At 38.2% G+C, this 21,155-nt stretch overlaps 1 protein-coding gene across 1 annotated transcript in view; it reads right to left on the bottom strand.

The window, feature by feature from the left end:
- The window catches only part of LOC126474166 (intermembrane lipid transfer protein VPS13D), a 525,388-nt gene that overhangs the window by 94,671 nt on the left and 409,562 nt on the right, over positions 1 to 21,155 (bottom strand). Inside the window, exon 55 of the mRNA XM_050101624.1 lies at positions 15,432 to 15,464. Within this exon, the coding sequence (XP_049957581.1) occupies positions 15,432 to 15,464 (33 nt within the window). The remainder of the gene's footprint in view (positions 1 to 15,431; positions 15,465 to 21,155) is intronic.

The raw sequence follows: 21,155 nt of genomic DNA on the forward strand, positions 1-21,155 counted from the left end.
TGTGGTGCTTCTGTTAATATATCACTGTTTAATGTGTTGGTAATTTCTGTTATCATTCTCTCTTCTTCAGTTAATAAGAGTCACATAGCTTTGGTAAACAAGACCAGAGGTAGGCATTCATCGGCAAGCAAACTGGTTTCCCGGCAACAGTGGAAACTAACTTGCTCAGGTGACAAGGTCCAGCCACATCTCAATTTAAAGTAGCATGTGGTGTTACCTCACAGTGCAAGCATGAAAAATACCTTTGCACTAAGCTGTCACAGCTTGCTGTTAATGGCTAAATTTTACTGACAGTGAGAAAAAGAAAGGTGTGATAGTGCCAACAGAGTAAACAAGTCAACGGTATGCAAATTACGGAAGGAGGGACACAATGCTGAATAGATCACGATTCAAGTATCTGCTGTAAAGCAGAGTAAGTAATATAAAAAAATCTATTCACCAAGTGGCGGTAGGAGAACACACACACAAAAAGGTTTAACTTTTACAAGCTTTTGGAGCCAGGGGCTCCTTCTTCTGGCAGAAGAGTTGAAGGGGAAGGAAGAAGGATGAAGGAAAAGGACTGGAGAGGTTTAGGAAAAGGGGTACAATTCAGAAAAGTCACCCAGAACCTCAGGTCAGGGAAGACTTACCAGGCAGTATGAGAAGGAAAGATTGATTGTTGGGGACAGTCCCCAACAATCAGTGTGTTCTTCTGCTGTCACTTGGTGAGTTGATTTTTTTATCTATCCATTTACATTATATTGTCAATAACCAATTGTTTTCATTATAATAAGTAATAGGCACACAGTAAATATTTCATTGAGCATAGAGATAAATGTGTTATCAAAGACAACAATTTCTGTAACTTTATGAATGATGCAAGGAAATACCATCTTTGCAAAAACTTTACAATTTTGTCACATGGAAATGGACTTCCAACTTAGCAAAAAAAAGTCTGAGAAAAAGTATTCCAGCTATACAGTTTTCGATTACTTATATTAAATAGTCATTAGCAGACCACAGAAAAAGTGATTTTTTTTAAGGAAAGATGAAGCATCAGAATTAAAACAGCCAGTGATTAGTTTAGATGAACAGTGGATTCATAAATGCCACACTGTGAATAAATGTTGCAAAGTGACAGTGCGCAATGCCATTTTTTGTGAAAGCAGAGTTTCACTTCTTGATCACTTCTCTTCTATGACTACAACAGGAAAATCGATTTTATCATACAGAAATGGATATAAAAAAATTAAATATATAGAGACATGGAAAGAGAAACTTTTGTCATTATTTAAGGCGTACCAACCTTCTCCTGTTACTTCCAGTGACAAAATTTTGCAGGAAAATGCTTTCCTCCCTAGTGCCATCATACCATGCAGACCTAAATCCTACAATACTACTCTGAAGTCTTGCAAAAACAAAGATCCTTACTCATAATGCATCAGGTATCTTGTGCTCTAAACCAAAAAATAACAGGAAATGGTTCCTGCTGCTAGTAAACAAATGATGTGTGACATCTGGCCTAGAGCAAGCCACTCAATATAATGTTACCTCAGCAGTTTGTGTGTCAATTTTGCTGATTTTATATTCAATCAGTTTTTCAGTTGACCACACAAGACTAAGTGGACTTCCTTCAAGATCTCTCCACCACACAAAAATTTGAATTTGTCAACAGGAATCAAACTTGGGACCTTAGTATTACTACCTAAACATAATACCCATTAGATCACACAGTCAGTTTATATTTGTTACTGTGATATTAGCTTATACTCAGTGATGGATTCACGGGGTGGCCCAGGGGGGGAAAGTCCCCCCCCCCCCCCAGAAATTGGAAATTCCCCCGAGAAATTCATATCTATAGTTGTGGTGAAACATAAAAATTATCACCTGGTCTGTTAACTTGTATCGTTGTGACAAAATTTAAACTACGCCAGCTGCTGTTGCTAACGAAGTTTGGAGTCAACTATGGAGAAGTCATGATGACATGCAGTTTTTACAAGCAAAATGAATGTGTAAGACAATAGGTGGCGGCTGGGTCCCTATAGTTTGGTTTCGTTACTTATCGGTTCGGTTTGGAACACTTAGCATTGATTGTTCTGTTTTTATTATTATTATTATTATTTTCGATTATTCCCATTTAAAGAGAGTGTTTGAACTTGAATTCCTTTATGATGATTGTTTATGTTTTTTTCTGAGACCAAATTTTCTTCATGTGTTCACTGCGTTGTTTCTTTCCCTCCGCTGTCCATTTGCATCCTGGTCTCTTCTGTGATGTGGTGTCAAATTTATGTTTTTTGATTATGTTCCTGAATTCAGTTCCATTTTCTGCATTGTTTACTGTTATGTGTGCTTGTCTGAGGTCCTCTTTAACTTCTTATATTCATTTTGTTTTCATTCATCCTGTGGATATGTCCATAGAACTGCATTCTTCTTTGCCTTATTGTATCCGTAATCTTGTCTGTGTATTTATATAATTCTGATGTTGGTCTCTTCTTCCAGATTCCTTGCTCTTGTATTGGGCCAAAAATTTTCCTGAGAATTTTCCTTTCTTGTTTCTCTATTTCTTTGATTTTAGTTTGCCCACTTATTTGTGTTGTTTCAGATGCATACAGTGCCTCTGACAGTACGACAGTGTTGTAGTGCATCAATTTTGTGTTAATGGATATGGACTTTTTGTTATAATAGTTCCATGTGAGTTTATATGCTCTCTGTAGTTTTTTTATTCTTTCCTCATTGGTCTTTAGGTTATTATGATTAGTATTAGTATTAGTATTATGGTAGTATTATTTCCAACACCAACAAATTAGCAGTTGCTGCATAATAAGTGTGCAGTAAATCTAAGCGTTGCAAGGTGTGTTGGCAATGCCAATTGTGGAATAAGTCAGTCTTTCCTCTCTCATGTCTTCCCTCACCGCACATCCAATCGGCCTAATGTGTAAACTAATCCCTTAGCTACACAGCCCACCCTCGCTGTGAACTTTATTCTTATCCGCCACTCATATCTATACTTTATTTGCCCTTAGAATAAACCTGAGGTCGCAAAACACGTCCCCGAGTATTGATACGGAATTGGAAGTAGCATTTGACAGTATAAAAGATTGTTTTAATTTTTTTATTGCATTACTGGGAATATTTCCAAGATTTAATAGCCATACAGATTTTTCCTAACCAATGAATCGAAAGCTCAAACCAAATATTTGCGTACACTTGACAATGATTTTCGCAGTGTCAATGGGGATACACAATTTTTGCCTAAGAAGCAGTACATTCCACCATGAGTGGTACTTTTGGCAATGCTGATATACGAGTATAATCTAAGCTTTCATTGTTGTATAAAAACTCAATGCATTGTTGAAACTGTTGTAAGGTTGTAACAGTCAGTCGACAGGTTACTATGGAAGTGTAATGTGATTACGTAGTGTACTACGCGCAGCCTTCGTCGGTTTATAACATAAAAAGAAGTGTTAGTGCTGAAATACAATCTCGAAACAATAAACTTTGATTTCTTTCTTTTCTAATAAAAGACAGTGTATTGCAAAAGACAAAGACGAGTGTGAGTCTACTGAAAGAAGTGCTAGTGATTGTGACGATGAATTGCGTAGGTCTACCAAGTCTTCAGTTTCCCTTCCACAGTTTTCAAACGATAAATGTGCTATTTCTGGCCCATCCATAAACTGCAATTCTAAACAAAGTATTGAATGGAGATTAAGTATCAGCAAAAATGGGAGTGTAAGTACAATTGGTTGTACTTTGATCACAAGCGGGGAGGGGCTTCCTGAAAATTGTGTAAAATGTATTTAAAAAACTATATCAAAATTCTACAGAAAACAGGAGGAGTGTTTATTTCTGTACCTTTCACTAAATTTAGAAAAACTACTGGAAGCACGGGAAAACTAGAAAAGCACGCCAACTCAGAAAAACATGCAAGAGGCGTTGCACTTGGAAACTGTAGATTACAGGGCTTAAATGCTCCAATTCATGCACAGATATTTAAACAAAATGAAAATGAAAAAGCTTTAAACTGCCAAGCATTGTCATCATTAATTCAAAATCTGTATTTCCTTAGTAAGGAAGAAATACCCCGCACAACAAAATATGAACCTCTAATTCGTAAGGTAGTACTGAAAAGCAACATTCATCTTGAAAAGTGGTTAAAATTTAAGAGTGAAAGGTCGACATATCTTAGTAAGTATACTGCATCAGAATTGTTGACTTGTTTGGGAGAGTCTTTAGACTTTCAAGATCTAACGTTTCTCCGTGACAAATATTTTTCATTAATGGCAGGTGAAAGTGTCTTTAGTAGTTCGATATGTTGCACCGTCTCCATCGTTTGAAGTGAAGGAAAGGTTGTTATGTCTCGTTGAGTTGAAAAGCACTTCAGCTGAATCCATATTTACAGCAATTGATACTGAACTAAAGAAAAGAAAACTTTCTTACGACAGATTATTATCTTGTTCTTTCGACGGTGCTGCTAATTTTAGTGGTTCTATCTCAGGAGTCCATGCTCGGTTGTCAGAGAGGAAGGGCCATAAGCTGCAATACATTCACTGTAGCGCGCATGTTTTGTCAATTGCTGCCACCAACTCTAGGAATAAACACCCCATTATAAAACACATGTTGTAAAAGACATTTGCAAACTTTTTCATTGTTCTTCCAAAGGAGAAAATGTTTTGCATGAAATTCAGTGTCCTTTAGAGCAACCAGTTTTAAAAATACTCAAAGCTGTTGACATCCGATGGTTAAGTACCTATCAACAGTTCATGCTATTTTCCTAACCTACATGTCCATTAGAATGGCATGTGAACATATACACAAGGACGGCGCAGATTTAACAAGTTTAACTGGAGGAATCTTGTTAGAAATGATGAATTCCAATTTCATTGTAGGTTTAGTGATTTTATACGATACGTTAAATGCAGTCTCAAACTTATGTAAAGTTTTGCAGAGACAATCACTTAAAATTTCGCAAATCCCTCTACTTGTTTCTGGAACTCTGGAACATTTAAGACACATTGGCTGTCTTTGTGACTGCGATGGTCATAGTGCAGAAAATGAAACTCATAATAAAATTAAAAAAACTGCAGGAGGACGCAATAAAAGTTAAAGGTGTGCTACTCACGAACGTAGAGGAGCAGATTTAAGCTATGAAAAGCACAAGGAAATTGGTTAAAAGTATGATTGATGAAATTGAGCAACAGTTTGATGAGAAGGCAGTAAAAGTGATAGTTACTAAGTGCATATTTTGAAAGTTTTAAAAAATTTCTAGAGTTTATTGACAATGATTGTAAAGAACTGTGCTTGATTTTGGGGCTTACAAACATTGACACTGTTATTGCAGATTTGCATTCTTTTAGGTACATTGTTACTAATGAATTAGATGATACATCTTCTGATGCTTCTTTCATTCTGAGAGCCAACATCGGCTACGAAGCACTACGAACACTCCCTGAATGTGTATTGTGCATTCCCGTTTCAACTTGCAGTGTGCAAAGGTCATTTAGTACAATGGACAGGGTGATGAAAAAATTAAAGAATAGGATGGGTCAGGAAATGCTCCAAGTTTGTGTGAAGATTTCAACTGAAGGGGACGACAAGCCAACAGAAAGTTTTATTGATGACGTCATCAAGAGATATGCTGTAAAAAATCCTCAACGTATTAGTTTGATGTAAGTGTGAGTTTTTTTTGCATGCAATAAAATTATTTTATTATTTAATATAATTAACTTAGGCTTAGCATAACAGCTTAGTACTGAACCTACATATTATTTAATTATATATTAGCCATTCACGAAAAATTTTAAATATTAATAGCGCTGCTACGTCTTTAGAATGCTACCATTTAAATTTTAAGCCTATAACTTTGTCCCCCCACCCCCCACCGTCAAGCTATATATTCCCCCCGGGGAAAGTGGCTGGATTCATCACTGCTTATACTGATGTAACATTATGAAACTTGGATGGTCATGTGCAATATTACAAGAGAGTATGCAATAACTGTGGGAGGAAAGATAGTTGTAAAAACAAAGAAACTTAAAATGTAATAAAATCAGTTGGAATCGATTGAAACAAAGAATTGGTTTTGCCGTTTGCAACTGAAATAGCAGATAATGACTCAACTGGCACAGCTGTGGAAGAGTGGGGAAGGTAGTTTTAGAGACACAGCCAAGATGAGATACACTGTATACACTGTTTCCGATTTTGGTATAAATACATAATTCATTCAGTGGTGCATACAGATATGTACTAGGACAGCGCTCTACTTCTCAGACCACTGGAGTATAAGCATTTATTGCTTCTTGGGCATAAACATGATGGTGCTGCCACCCTGGCCAAGTAACCAGTTTAATTTACCAAGCAATTTAAGTAATTTCTTTTTCTTTTTAGTTAATTTATTTCAGTTTTAACATTTAACTAGTGACACAATATTTTAAAATGTTATACAGAAATTCAAATATTTCATCTTCATCATAATTTGTGTTTTTGCATTAAATCAGTTTGGACTTTGGAACATTCCAGAAGAGAAGAGGCGCCATCACTGGTCACTGATCAAAGATGACCCAGAGGAAAAATATGAGAACACTGCTATACAATATGATGACACAAGTAAGTTCTTGCTCGATAATGTAAAATTAAAATCATATTGTTGGATCATTTAAAACCATATTGTTAGATCATCAAAGCAAACAGGTTGTGGTTTTTAGCTTTCATGCTATTCTGACAATCCTAAAAAAATTCAATTTTATTTCACAACAAACAAAATCTACAGATGAGATCAGTTGAACAAATCATTAATTCACAGAGATAACCATTCTAATACTGCCCATTCACTCATGGCCCATTGAAAAATAGTGTATGAAATATATATTTTAGGCAACTCAAGCAAAAATTTAATAAAATATGGAGTACTAGTTACTGAGGTTAAATAAATTCTTCTTCTAATTTAGTGTATCTATCTTATGACAAGTTTCAATTGGAGGCTCTCCATTGAGTCTTGTTTTTCCTTCATCTGTTTGTACGTTCATCCTCTTCTAATGTTAGCCATCATTCTAATTCTCTTCCTACCTCTTCCTCTCATCCTTTTCACTTTTCCCTCTATAACTGTTTGTTGCAGAAAATTCTTATGCAGTATATGGCCCAGCCAAGTTTTACCCCTCTTTCTGATCACTTCCAATAATCTTCTTTCTACCTGCACCTTTTTCATTACTTCCTCATTCTTAAGTCTGACAGTCCACTTCACCTTATGAAGAAGAATGGTTAATTCTTCTTTATAGCCACATTTCAGAACTTTCTTAATATATTTCTTCTTTCTTTTTAACTCTTGGAAAAATCACCGGGATAATGCTGTGGAAGTTCATCCTTATACAGATAGGCAGGGTTTGGCTGCTCCATGACAATGTTTCAAGCCTGCCGTTTGGGTCAATCTTTAAGGTATTCTTCTCTTTCAAAAGCGCTCTGTAGGGACCAGTATACGGAAGGTGTAACAGTCGTTGTACAGTATAACGTCTGAGCCACAACTGTGATCATGTAAGCAGATCTCTATGGATGAAAACATTTCTCTCTCAGTACCTCACAGGTGGACCTGAATGCAAACATTTCATATGGTACCTGAAGTGCCATGCAAACTCTGTCATTGTTTGTGGAGTGGTCGACTGAATTGGTGCTGGAACAATGAGTTGTCCTGGTAACACACAACTGCTTGACACAAACTAGGCGAGCTGGCAAATACTGCAGATCCTCCTTTAGTATTGTGCACAGTCCTAACAATACCAATAGCAAGGCATCTGTCCACATTTACGAGTAACCCATCAATGCCACCTTTAGCATGTGATGGAACCATTCCACCATTTCATTACTGGTGATATGGTAGCTAGTAATGGAAAGGTAGTTGCAGCCGCACAGTTGAAGAAGCTCGTTAAACAGCTGTGACTCAATCTGGTGTCCACAGTTAGTTTAACGGTTTGAGGAATGCCAGACCTCGTAAACCATATATGCACCAATGTCTTTGCAACTGCTTCTGTGGATATGTGTGGTATGGTAACAGCTTCAGCCACCTCAAGAAATGATCCATTACAGTTACTAGATAGTAGTGACCATCTGAGAAGGGTAACAATCCTACTATGTCCACATGTATGTGTGAAAATCTTGCATCTGGGGTTGCAAAATGTGCAGCCGGTTGTAAAGAATGTCTGCCAACTTTGCTGCACTAGCAACTTCGGCAAGAGTGTGCCAAATCACAGCAGTCCTTCTGAATTGTGGACCACACCACCTAGCTTGCCACAAACTTTGCTGTTGCTTGGATGCCCGGATGAGCCAAAATTCTGCGGGTATGTACAAGCGTTGTTTGCTCGGGATGTGTCACACCAGACACTCATGACACAATATGGAACAAAAATGTGTCATAACTACAAGGCTGTGTGTCCACTTTGGAGCAAGTTGTGCAGTACTGTGTCTTTTTGTTTCTTGGCCACTATCTCAGCTCACGTCACCGCCTGTAAGCTGGCACTATTTTGTGACAGGCAACCTGTGGCAATGCTGTTTCTACATGAAATGTGATGGACAAGAGTTGTAAATTGCATTATATATCCCACTTGCTTACACTGCCGATGTGAGCCATGATCTCTCACACACTGGAAGAAGCAAATTAGTGGTTTGTGGTCAGTAAAAATTGTAAAATTTATTCCTTCCACACATAATAAAAAATGTTTAATGGCTGTGTAGACAACCAACTACTTGAGATCAACAGCACCCCATTTCTTCTGTTATGGTGTAATGTTCTGTTAGTAAAAGGCAAGAGGCTGCCATCAACCATCCACTCTCTGCTGCAATGTTGTGCCAATTGTATTTTGGTTCACATCCATTACAGCCAGTTGGGCACTAATGTGTGGGTGAGTCAGCTGTGCTGCTTATGCCAAACATTGCTTGACTTTATCAAATGCTGCTTCACTCCCCAAAGTCCAAGGACCTTCCAGCCGCTGGTTGTCTGCTTGCCTGAGAGTAGTGCAGTAATTGGTTCCTGCTGACTTGCCAGCCCTGAAAGTTGTCACCTTAGTAATTTAACATTTCTAGAAATCTGGGCAATCCTCTCCCAATTGTTGGCAAAGGCATATCTTGCACTGCTGCCACATGTTCAGGAAGTGGTGATGGGCCGACTGATGAGACAACATACCCAAAAAAACTGCCACACTTATTTGCCGAAAACACTCTCCGCAGTATTAATGACTATGCCATACTCCAGTAGGTGCTGAAAAAGCTGTCTCAAGTGAGACAGATGCTCCCAAACTGCAGATGAAAACATGAGGATATCATCCCTATAGAAGAATTAGGAATGGTAACCCACACAGCTCTGCTTGCCTGAGAGTAGTGCAGTAATTGGTTCCTGCTGACTTTCCAGCCCTGAAAGTTGTCAAATAATTGCATAAAACACTGCCATGTCTGCATGGCATTTCTCAAACCACAAGACAAATTTACACTGAAAAAGTCCAAAACGCATTAATACAGCAGGTGTTTGAATGTCCTCTGGCACTATCAGAATTTACAAAAATGCCTTTGTACAATTGACCACAGTAGAGAACTGAGCATAAGTGATGGCACTGTTAAACTCAGTCACTTGAGACACAGGGTGACGATCGGAAATTGTAGAGGGCACAAGTGCCATGTAATCCCTACATCACTGCCAGGAGCCATCCCTTTTGCATACCATGTGTAGTGGAGCTTCCCAATGCCTGTTTGATCAAGTCACAATATCTGCTTTCAACAGCTCTTCGAGCCCTGCTTGCGCTGTCAGGAGAATGTGAGGTGGAAGCTTATGTGCTGCTCTTTCAGAACAGTGGAAAGCCCTCAGGACTTAAACAAATAAATCACAAATAGGATAAACTGTCAACTAAACATTTATGTTATTTAACTGTATTGAATGTAAGAATGAAATAAGCAACCAATTACACTTATTCTATATGGTCAAGAGTAAAATGCAATACCCTGTATCCAAGTACCTGAGTGAGACAACAACATAAAAATTATGTAAAATATTATTTTCTACATGGAAATGTATCAGCTTCAAAAGTTTTTGCACACCTATTAAAATGTGAACTACTCCTGTTTGGTGATTACCTATTTGTTTGTATTGAAGACATTTGAACTTTGGGGATCATTTAAAAAAATCCTGCACACTATGCATGCGCGACTGTTATGATGGTGTGATCAAGTTGAAATTCATGTCAGTTGTGAGCAAGGCTTAAGGTGTTATGTCTATATTTGTGTTTGCTGATTTGTGTGGCTGTGTCATGAGTTTTTCAGGTTTACAATGGAATCTGAAACCTAGTCAGATTGGCTTATTTGTAGTGTGTTACTATATCAAAATCGAATCCCCACGTGGAAAGAACACAACTGAAATTTACAACACTTTGAAAGGAATACTGTGGAATAGTGTAGTGGGTCGTAGCACACTATCACAGTATCACAGTGGCCTGGTTGTAAGATCAGGTAAGCACTGAGGATGACCCAAGTAAGTGGAAGGCCATCAACAGCAATAGGCTTCATTTCTCAAGTTACTGTTAACGAGACTTTGATGGAGGAGTGACAAAAACAAGTGAGAAAATTTCACAAGCCAGACTGCCTGTCACTTCAGTTTACAGAATCATAACTGAAAAGTTGTAGATGGGAAAAGCTGCTGCCAAATGGGTTCTGCATGGTCTGAGTGCAGAGCAGAAAGTAGGTCACAAATGAATTGCAAAATTGTTTCAATGTTATCAAACTGAAGGAGAACAGTTTCTGAAAAGGATTGTTACAATTGATGAAACCTGGTTACAGGATTTTAAGCCAGGACTGAAGTTCCAGTCATTACAATGAAAAAGTCCCAACTCTCCACGCCCAAAAAAATTCTGCCACCAACAGTCAAAGGTGAACGTGATGATGACCTTTGTGTATGACAGGAATGGAGTCATAGCTACAAACAGAGTGCCCCAGGGGATGTCTGTAACAGGTACATACTACAAGATGTTTCTGCAAAATGTTTAGCACCCAAAAATTCATTAAAGAAGGCCTGAAATGTTTGCAGCTGCTGTCCTCATTTCACACATTAATGGAAGACAGCACATTGCTGTACCTGTGAGTGAAATGCGTGACAAATGTGGATGGGAAATACTTCCCCACGCACCATAGAGTCCTGATACGAGCCCATCAGACTTTGTTTCCCGAACTGAAGGAATCATTCCGTGGAAAATATTTTTATACATTTGAGAAGCTTTCAGTGAGATGACCCAAGTAATCAGACAGCTCAACAATGAAGGGGCCCTATCTGGAATACAGACATTGCCAAAACATTGGAAAGCTGTCATAAGCAAAAATGGAGATTATATTGAAGGCCTGTAAAGGTAAGTTGTAAAATAAATTATTTTCTTCAGTTCTGTCTCATAGTGTGCAGAACTTTTGAAATGATCCTCATATTATCTGAGATTCACATTTAAGTTATATCCATCATCATTAATTTCTGCAAGAAATTTAACATAAGCAAACTACATGAACCTCATATAATTAACTTTTCCTTGAGATATTTGAGTCTCATCTTCATCTACAATAATGATAGCAGCTGAAGAAATGAATTAAAATTTGTGCCGCATACAGGTGCTATTCCAATACAGTGATTATATAAGAAGGGGAAAACAAGCTGAAAACATGAACTGAAGTTTGTGTTAAGAGTCGGCAATAGGGTAGGGTAGCCCATGCAGCTGTGTTGGGTGGTTTGAAAAGTTCTCTGAATCACGACGAGAGGTCAGCGCTAGCGCAACGGGTTGTTCACATAATATTCATTGGCCTGTTGCCTGTAAACACACAGCACGTCAGTGCTCTTGGAAAAGACCTGTGGTGGTGACGTGGTTCTGTTGTTGTTCCCGTGTAGTGATTCGCGAAGATGGGGGGGGGGGGGGGAGGGGGGAGGGGGGGGATCGGGATTTGAGCAGTGATTAAGTACTTCATAAAGAAAGACATGAAAGCAAAGGACATTTATGGTGATTTCCAGAATACACTGGGGACTCTGCTCCTTCATATTCAACTGTTGCCAAGTGCACAAATGAATTTAAATGTGATCGGGAGAGCTTAGACGATGATCCACGCAGTGGTCAGTCATGATGTGTCACTACTCCAGAAATCACTGCAAAAGTGCACAAAATGATCATGGAGGATCACCGATTGAAATTGCGTGAAATTGCTCATCCTTACCAGATGTCATCTGAAATGGTATATCACATTTTAACTGAAGAATTAGAAATGAAAAAATTATCTGCAAGATGGGTGCCGCAAGTCTTGATGCTAGATCAATGCACGGCCACACACGTGTGCCATCGCCATGGCAAAATTACACAAACTAAGGTATGAACTGCTGCCGCACCTGCCTTATTCACCTGATATGGCTCTGTCAGACTTTCATCTCTTACCAAAACTGAAAATTTTTCTTGGTGGATGTAGATTCACTTCAAATAAAAAATTGATAGCCATAGTTGACAACTATTTTTCAGGCCTGGAGGAAATCCATTTTTGTGATGGGATGAATGCCCTGGAACATTGTTGGACCAAGTGTATTAACACACAAGGAGACTACATTGAAAAATAAAAAAGTGTCTGTGATGTAAGTACTTTTTTCCTAATCCGTTCCGAGAACTTTCCAAACCATCCTTGTATAATGGTATAATGCCTAGAACCATGCCTAGTAAGCTGGGAGACCCTTGTTCAAGTCCGGACCATGTCATAAATTTTAATTCATTTCTTCACCTGCTATCATTATCGTAAACTATATAAAGTTTCATTCATACAGCAGCCCCTCTGAATTTAAAGATAGCAGCCACATCAAAATTGAGACTGATTTACAAAGCTTTGTGATAACAAGGCATAATTCATTACCGACATCTGCGCACTGCTGTCTATGACTTTCATTCAATCATTTCCCTACGTTCTATGCTAGCAATGTCTCAAATGAGATAGTTAACCTTCTGAAGCTGATGTACAAATAATACTACTGGTGTAACTAGAAAACTTTACACATGACTGTGGACAAATACATATCCAAGATCAGATTTCAAAAGTATAACACTGTCAAATTCAATCACAAATAAGTTCTAGTGAGTAGAAAATGAAGGAGAAAGATGCTGATCCAAATGCAATAGTTGTACTTTGCATGTCCATGACAGATCAAAGTCCCTAACTTCTTATTACTGTGGAAATAACTTCAGCTCCGTTAGGTACCTAGTGAGGACCGTATTTCACTTAGCTTTCTGATAAAGTCCTCCAACAGAGCCACCAAATTTGCCAATGTTGTCAACTGATGAGTGACAACTCTCTCTCTCACCATAACTTTATCACTGGAAAAGTGGAATCAGATTATCTGGCAGGACTTCAGCTACCTCTCATAATACTATGAAATGAGGAACTATTCCACCTTCCCACTTCTCCCAATGTGATGTTCTGCCATCAACCCAACACACTCAATATCACTGTCTGCCTCTTGCTCATTATTTTCCCAAGCACATGCCTATGTCATGTGAAAGATCCAGGTACAAGATCTGTCTCATTCATCAACCACCACCTCCTATTTCAGTTCTACAATAAACTTTCTTATCCCATTAAAGGCAGAGCAACCTGTAAAAGCAGCCAAATCATTTATAAACATTGCTGCACCTATGGCCAAAAACCAACTCCACACCCTGAAGAATGTCACCTGTCAAACTGCAGCCAAAAGAGAACTACACTACCAAGTTACACAGCATATTGCACAAAATAATGGTGTTGACTCATAAGACTTCTACACAACCCAAGAAACTGAGGACCCCCCTACCTCCAAAACACCAGTTTTTATTAACTGGAAACTCACATAGCCTTTGTTCCACAACCTCTCTGCTCTAAATCTATTTCATAATCCTACCATGCCCCATGCCACCAAATCCAGCCACTCATCCCAACATCAGTCGCTGTTTATCCTTCTTCTGGAACCACTTCTTATCTTTTAAGCTCTTACTGCTCAACTTGACTCTTCAGGAGTCCCCTGTACTCTCTTCTTTGCTTCTAACATTCTTCTTAGTAGTTCCCTAACCTGCCCTAGAACAGATCTACCAGTTATACCACAGAACATTTTTTTTCTGATACCATCATTTCCCTTCCTCCCTTCTGCCACTCCATATACCTTCAATGTCCCCACAAGTCAAATCAGCAAAGATCAATACCGCCCATGTCACATGTCAGAATCGGAAGATAAACTATTTCTGGGTGAGTTACAAGTGTTCTCTGGTTTCCTGAACATGATGAAGTATTATGCTGAAAGCGAGCAATTATTGCTCAGTACCTACCCTACTTGGTGAGCCTTGATCTAGCCTCTGAACACACAATCAGTATCTGATTCTTATCTTAGAATATATTTTCAGTACAAATGGAAAAGTTTGGGCTATAGGATATTACTATCTTCTATAACCTATGTACATAATATAATAGTACTAACATAGTTTAAAGTAACTGTTCAATTTTAATCACGCCTAAAAGTCTGACACATTTGAACTGACAACACCAGTAGCAACAATATTAGATCAACAAAGGAGTACTGATAGAAAGCCAATTAGTGTATTGCTGGTTTGACTATTCCATTCCTACAGACAAAAATAGAATCATCAACCTTGTTGCACACCTATGAATGTGTTGTCAGTCAAGGGCATATCACGGTCTGAGCAAATGGCATATGTTGATGAAGCTCTAAAATATTCACACATGTTCAAGGTGAGAGATTTATTTTCCCCAATTCAACAATACTAAGGAAAATACATGGATGTCTACATGCTGCAGGTTGGGAAAAATTCGAGTGTACCTTGGACAAGGCGAGTTGAGGAGGCTATGAAGGAAACCATTCCCCGATACAGAAACTCTGACTGGCGATGAATGATGTAAGCACAAGATTTTCTGACAATACTGAAGTTGCATGCATAGTGTTGCAGAATTAACATCAAAATACTGTAAAAATATTAGCTGTACTGTAATAATTTTCTAGTGGGTCTTGTGTGACTGGATCAAGTATTCATTTCCAAGTGTGATGCTACTGCTGCATAGTCTCAGCGATACGTGCACTTCATGCTCATAGTCAAATAAAATTATACTGTGAGCGTGAGTTTTAGTCTTGTTAACAAAGCAGTTTAACTTATGGGTTTATACATTCTTCATAAAACCTCTCATTACTCTGAAACTCTTACAATAAACTTTAGGTGCAATAGTAGAGAGCTACAGCACTTATGGATAGGTGGTATTAATAATACAGAAATTAAATGAGAGCACAGGAAGGGGGAATATTAATGAAAAGCTAACATTATTGAGTGAATCTACTTCATCATTCTCACCTTTACTCATTTAATTGCAATAATCATTTGTTACAAAAGCAAAATTAATCAGAAATAAAATGTTAACAGAAATCTGAATGAAATACCTACACATTTGCCAAGAAGAGCTTAACCGGGATCCTCCTGAAAAAATATTAGCAGCAAACTAAACAAAGCAGTAATTAAATATCAAAGAAAGATGTAATATTAGTCTTTTAAAAAGAAACAATAACCACAGAACAAAAATTAGTAGCATGCATTGAAAAAGTTGTATAATTTTCAATCACAAGCTAAAGTAACTGCATAACAGATTTAAAACAAAATAAATAATTTTAATTTTGCACAAGAAGTGTACATCAATCTCCAATATAACTCACGCATAACAAAGAAATATGTACAACAAGAATAAAAAGATTGACATGCATAAACACATTCATGGTGATGCCTCAAACAAAAATGTAACCATTTTTTTTAACTCACCAAGAAATCATATGCTCACCATTTGTGGTTTAATTTCATTCAAGAGAAATAAAATAAAGTCAACAGTAAACTAGTAACAAGTGTTAAATTCCTAGCTTCAGAGGATAACATTTCACATTAATCTTCAGTTCTAGATGATCATACAGGCTGTTCCTAAAGAAATTATGAGGAGTTGGTATGAACTATCTGAAGGGAATACATAACATAAATAGACAATCTACTCCAAAGAGTCAATTAGATGTATCTGAATTTTCCAGGGACTGACATGTGACCAACCTGCACCATCACACAATTTACACAGAAATACACCAACCACAGATACAATATAAGGAGAGGAAAGATTAACCATCTCTTATGAAAAATGTAACAATATTATGAAAAATGCAAATTCTATAGCTGAATTGGAGTAACCACCAACTTTTTATGTGGCTATCCAGTACCTAAAGCCTTTTCTTCATGAGGGATGATTGGTCTTTTGCTTATTTTTCTTTTGGATCCACTGTTAATTTATTACTTTTATTGTAATGTATTGAAAACAACAAGAACTCTCATTACAGTCCAGGTAACAACATCTGTACCATATGCCATAGTATGAGTATATTTAAAAGCAGCTACCCTAAAAAGCATTAGATCTCACATAACAATAGATAAAAAAAAGTTAAACCCCAAAATTGATAGTAGCAAGATTATTGGGGAAAATTTATGTGTATATCAAAAGGATACTCTAATGGGAAAACGGAAGTTGCAGTAGATACAAAACTCAAATCCACCAAGCTAGAAACTGAATCTAAACTTGAGATTGAATGGGCAAGACTCAGTATCAGGTTTGAGCATAAACCAATAGGTGCATTTTCCATTTGACCACCCGACTCAACCCCAAATCTAATCAAACCTTCAGAGAAAACTTTATTTCACCAATACATATGTTCCTCAATCACACCATCATTATCAAAGGAGATTTTAATCATTCAGAAACTGGGATAGTTACAGATTTTTAAGTAATAGGAATGACAAAGGAACACTACACAATATTACAAAACGCCTTCTCTGAAAACTAAGTAGACCAGATACTTTAGAAGACCACTCATGATGGAAATAAATTAGCCGTAATAGCAACAAATTGACCTGACCTTTCGATGCCAGATTCAATATGGACATCCTCAAAGATCACAAAGCATTTTTAGCAATAATGATTACTAAAATGAGGAGGCTTGCATATTCCCTAAGTAAAATAACGAGACAATCATATCATGTCTCTCAAAGAAAAATTCAAAACATTTACTCTTGGGCAGGAACATGTAGAAGAACTGTGACTCAGGTATAAAATAGTACTTGACCAAGCACTGGATGGATATACAGGGTGGTCCATTGCTAGCAACCAGGCCAAATATCTCACGAAATAAGCATCAAACGAAAAAACTACAAACAACGAAACTCATCCAGCTTGAAGGGGGAAACCAGATGGCGCTATGGTTGGCCCACTAGATGGCGCTGCCATAGGTCTAACAGATATCAACTGTGTTTTTTTAAAATAGGAACCCCCATTTTTTATTACATATTCGTGTAGTACGTAAAGAAATATGAATGTTTTAGTTGGACCACTTTTTTCATTTTGTGATAGATGGCGCTGTAATAGTCGCAAATGTATAAGTATGTGGTATCACGCAACATTCTGCCAGTGCGGACGATATTTGCTTCATCATACACTACCCGTGTTAAAATGGACCGTTTACCAATTGTGCAAAAGGCCAATATCGTGTTGATGTGTGGCTATTGTGATCAAAATGCCCAATGGGCGTATATTATGTATGCTGTTCGGTACCCTGGACGAAATCATCCAACTGTCCGGACCGTTCACTGGATAGTTACGTTATTTAAGGAAACAGGAAGTGTTCAGCCACATGTAAAATGTCAACCACAACCTGCGACAAATGATGATGCCCAAGTAGGTGTTTTAGCTGCTGTCGCGGCTAATCCGCACATCAGTAGCTCACAAATTGTGCAAGAATCAGGAATCTCAAAAATGTCGGTGATGAGAATGCTACATCAACATCGATTGCACCCGTACCATATTTCTATGCACCAGGAGTTACAAGGCAATGACTTTGAACTTCATGTACAGTTCTGCCATTGTGCAGAAGAGAAATTACAGGATGACAGATTTTTTTGCATGCGTTGTATTTAGTGACGAAGCATCATTCACCAACAGGGGTAACGTAAACCGGCATAATATGCACTATTGGGTGACGGAAAATCCACAGTGACTGTGACAAGTGGAACATCAGCGATCATGGCGGGTTAATGTATGATGCGGAATTATGGGAAGAAGGATAATTGGCCCCCATTTTACCAATGGCAATCTAAATGGTGCAATGTATGCTGATTTCCTAGATAATGTTCTACCAATGTTATTACAAGATGTGTCACTGCGTGACAGAATGGCGATGTACTTCCAACATGATGGATGTCCAGCACATAGCTCGTGAGCAGTTGAAGCGGTATTGAATAGCATATTTCATGACAGGTGGATTGGTCGTCGAGGCACCATACCATGGCCCGCACATTTGCCAGATCTGGCGTCCCTGGATTTCTTTCTGTGGGGAAAGTTGAAGGATATTTGCTATCGTGATCCACCGACAATGCCTGACAACATGCGTCAGCGCATTGTCAATGCATGTGCAAACATTACAGAAGGCGAACTACTCGCCGTTGAGGGAAATGTCGTTACATGTATTGCCAAATGCACTGAGGTTGACAGACATCATTTTGGGCATTTATTGCATTAATGTGGTATTTGCAGGTACTCACGCTGTAACTGCATGAGTTCTCAGAAATGATAAGTTCACATAGATACATGTATCACATTGGAACAAATGAAATAAAGTGTTCAACTGTACCTACATTCTGTATTTTAATTTAAAAAACCTACCAGTTCCCAACTGTTCATCTAAAATTGAGAGCCACATGTTTGTGACTATTACAGTGCCATCTATCACAAAGCGAAAAAGTGGTCCAACTAAAACATTCATATTTCTTTACATACTACACTAATATGTAATAAAAAATGGGGGTTCCTATTTAAAAAAACGAAGTTGATATCTGTTTGAGCTATAGCAGTGCCATTTAGTGGGCCAACCTTAGCGCCATCTGGTACCCCCTTCAAGCTAGACAAGTTTTGTTCTTTGTAGTTTTTTCGTTTGATCCTTATGTCATGAGATATTTGGCCCAGTCACGATCAATGGACCACCCTGTATACTTAGTAGAACAGTTCATGGTGGGAAGTACACTACATGATGTACAGTTATTGTAAAGAAACATCTAAAGAAACAAGGACTACTGCACAATATGTGTAAACAAAGCACAGAGTTACAGAGACAGAGATCCTGGATGAAATGTGTTTAGTTGTCAAGAAGGCCTTCAATGGTTATCCTAGCATAATCTTTTCAAAGTATCTCTCACAAAACTCAAAGAAATTTTGATGATATGTGAAGTCTGTTAGTGGCACCAGAGTTGGTGTCCAGCCACTCAGAGGGGGCACAGGAACTAAAATTGATGGTAGCAAAACAAAGGTGAAATGCTGAATGTTTTCAGTATCTTTACAAATGTTATCAACAGAGTAATGTTCCGTTTAAAGTCAGGTACCATTTCATAGATGAGTGAAATACATATTACCCTATCCAGTCATATTAATTGGACCACTTGTCAAAAACCTGAAAAATCGCCTTTGGCAGTGAGAGATGTGAAAGAAGTGAGTCAGTGAGATACTGGAAGGTACCAACAGGGATGTGGAGTTATGTCTACTCCAGTACTGTGACCAGCTGTGCTACATTTCCCAGTTGATGACCCATGGCGTGAGCAACATGATTTACATGGTCCCAACAATTCTTGACTGGATATAATATGGAGAGTCAGTTGCCAGGGCAATTTTGTAAACTCATCCTGGTGCTCTCAGAGCCTTGCACATACATTGTGAGTTATGTGACATGTTGCAGTGTCCTGCTGCTAGATGTCACCGTGAAGAGGAAAAATGAAGTACATGTCGGGGTGGACATGGACCCCATGGATATACGGAAACTTGTGTTGATCTACTGTGCCTTCCAGCATGGTGAGGCCAACCAGAGAATGCCATGAAAACATTCCCCAATCCATAAAGCTCCCTCCTAGTTTGTTTTCAGAGGTTTTACATCACACAAGCTAAAAGCCATCTGTCTGATGGAGCATAAAACATGATTCATCTGAAAAGGCTGACTGTAGGCACACAGTGGACAACCAGCTGCGGTGATGGCATGCAAATTCCAGCCTGCATTGCCAATTAACAGCAGTCAGGGTGAGTGTTATCAACCAGGTGCCAGCTGTGGAGGCCAATATGCAGCAACATTCACTGGACGGTCATTGACGAGACACTACTGGTAGCCTCTTGGTTCATCTGGGTGGTCAATTACTCAACAGTTGCATGTCTACTCACCTGTACACATCTGTGCAGCTTTTGTTCACTCCTGTCATCTATGGCCTGTAGTGCTCCACAGCTGGCTTTTTGCTAGTTTTTGATAGTGCTATTGTGCCATGCAAAATATACTTTAACCAAAGTGACATATAAACAATTTACAAACTTTGCCATTTTGAAAATCTTCCACTCTTGGCCTGAAAGTCAATGATCATGCCCTTTTTGATGTCAGCTAAATCATTCCATTTCCACATTCCAATAATGACTGCATTTTTTTCCACATCCCACCAACACTTTATATACCTTTCACTGATTCTTCTGCCACCTGCTGTCTGTGAGTTGTATGTTGATGTCAAACACAGGGGACAGTAACATCAATGTGACTGGACCATGTAGTAGGGTTTAGAACAGTTGAAATCATTTTAATCAGATATATTTTTTGAGTGGTGCATTAGAAGGTAGTAGGAAATGGCTGCTAAAAGAATGTGTAGCAATTTTACAACCCTACTGAAGAGTGTTTACACTATTCACAAAAACTATTTAAAAAAAAACACCTAGCTAAGAGAATTTAGTGATTTGAAGTGACAATTATATGGGCTGAGACTATTAATCAAGTTATGAGATGAACTGCCTATGTTGGTAAGAGAGAAGATTGCACTAACAATACTTTAAATAGCATCAGTTTACAAAGGAAATTGCTTACAAACTACTTGTGAGAAACATTTTAGAATTATGATCAAGTGTGTAAAATTGTACCAAATAGAATGAACATAGGATACTGCTTATATACAGAAATGGGCAGCATGAATAGTCACACATTTTTTTGACTCTTGGAAGAATGTTATGGAGGTAGATGCTGAAGAAACTGAACTTGCAGACTCTTGGAAAGTAGGTGCACACTATCCCAAGAA

This window comes from Schistocerca serialis, chromosome 4 (assembly GCF_023864345.2).
Source record: "Schistocerca serialis cubense isolate TAMUIC-IGC-003099 chromosome 4, iqSchSeri2.2, whole genome shotgun sequence".
In the NCBI taxonomy this organism is placed as follows: Eukaryota; Metazoa; Arthropoda; class Insecta; order Orthoptera; family Acrididae; genus Schistocerca; species Schistocerca serialis.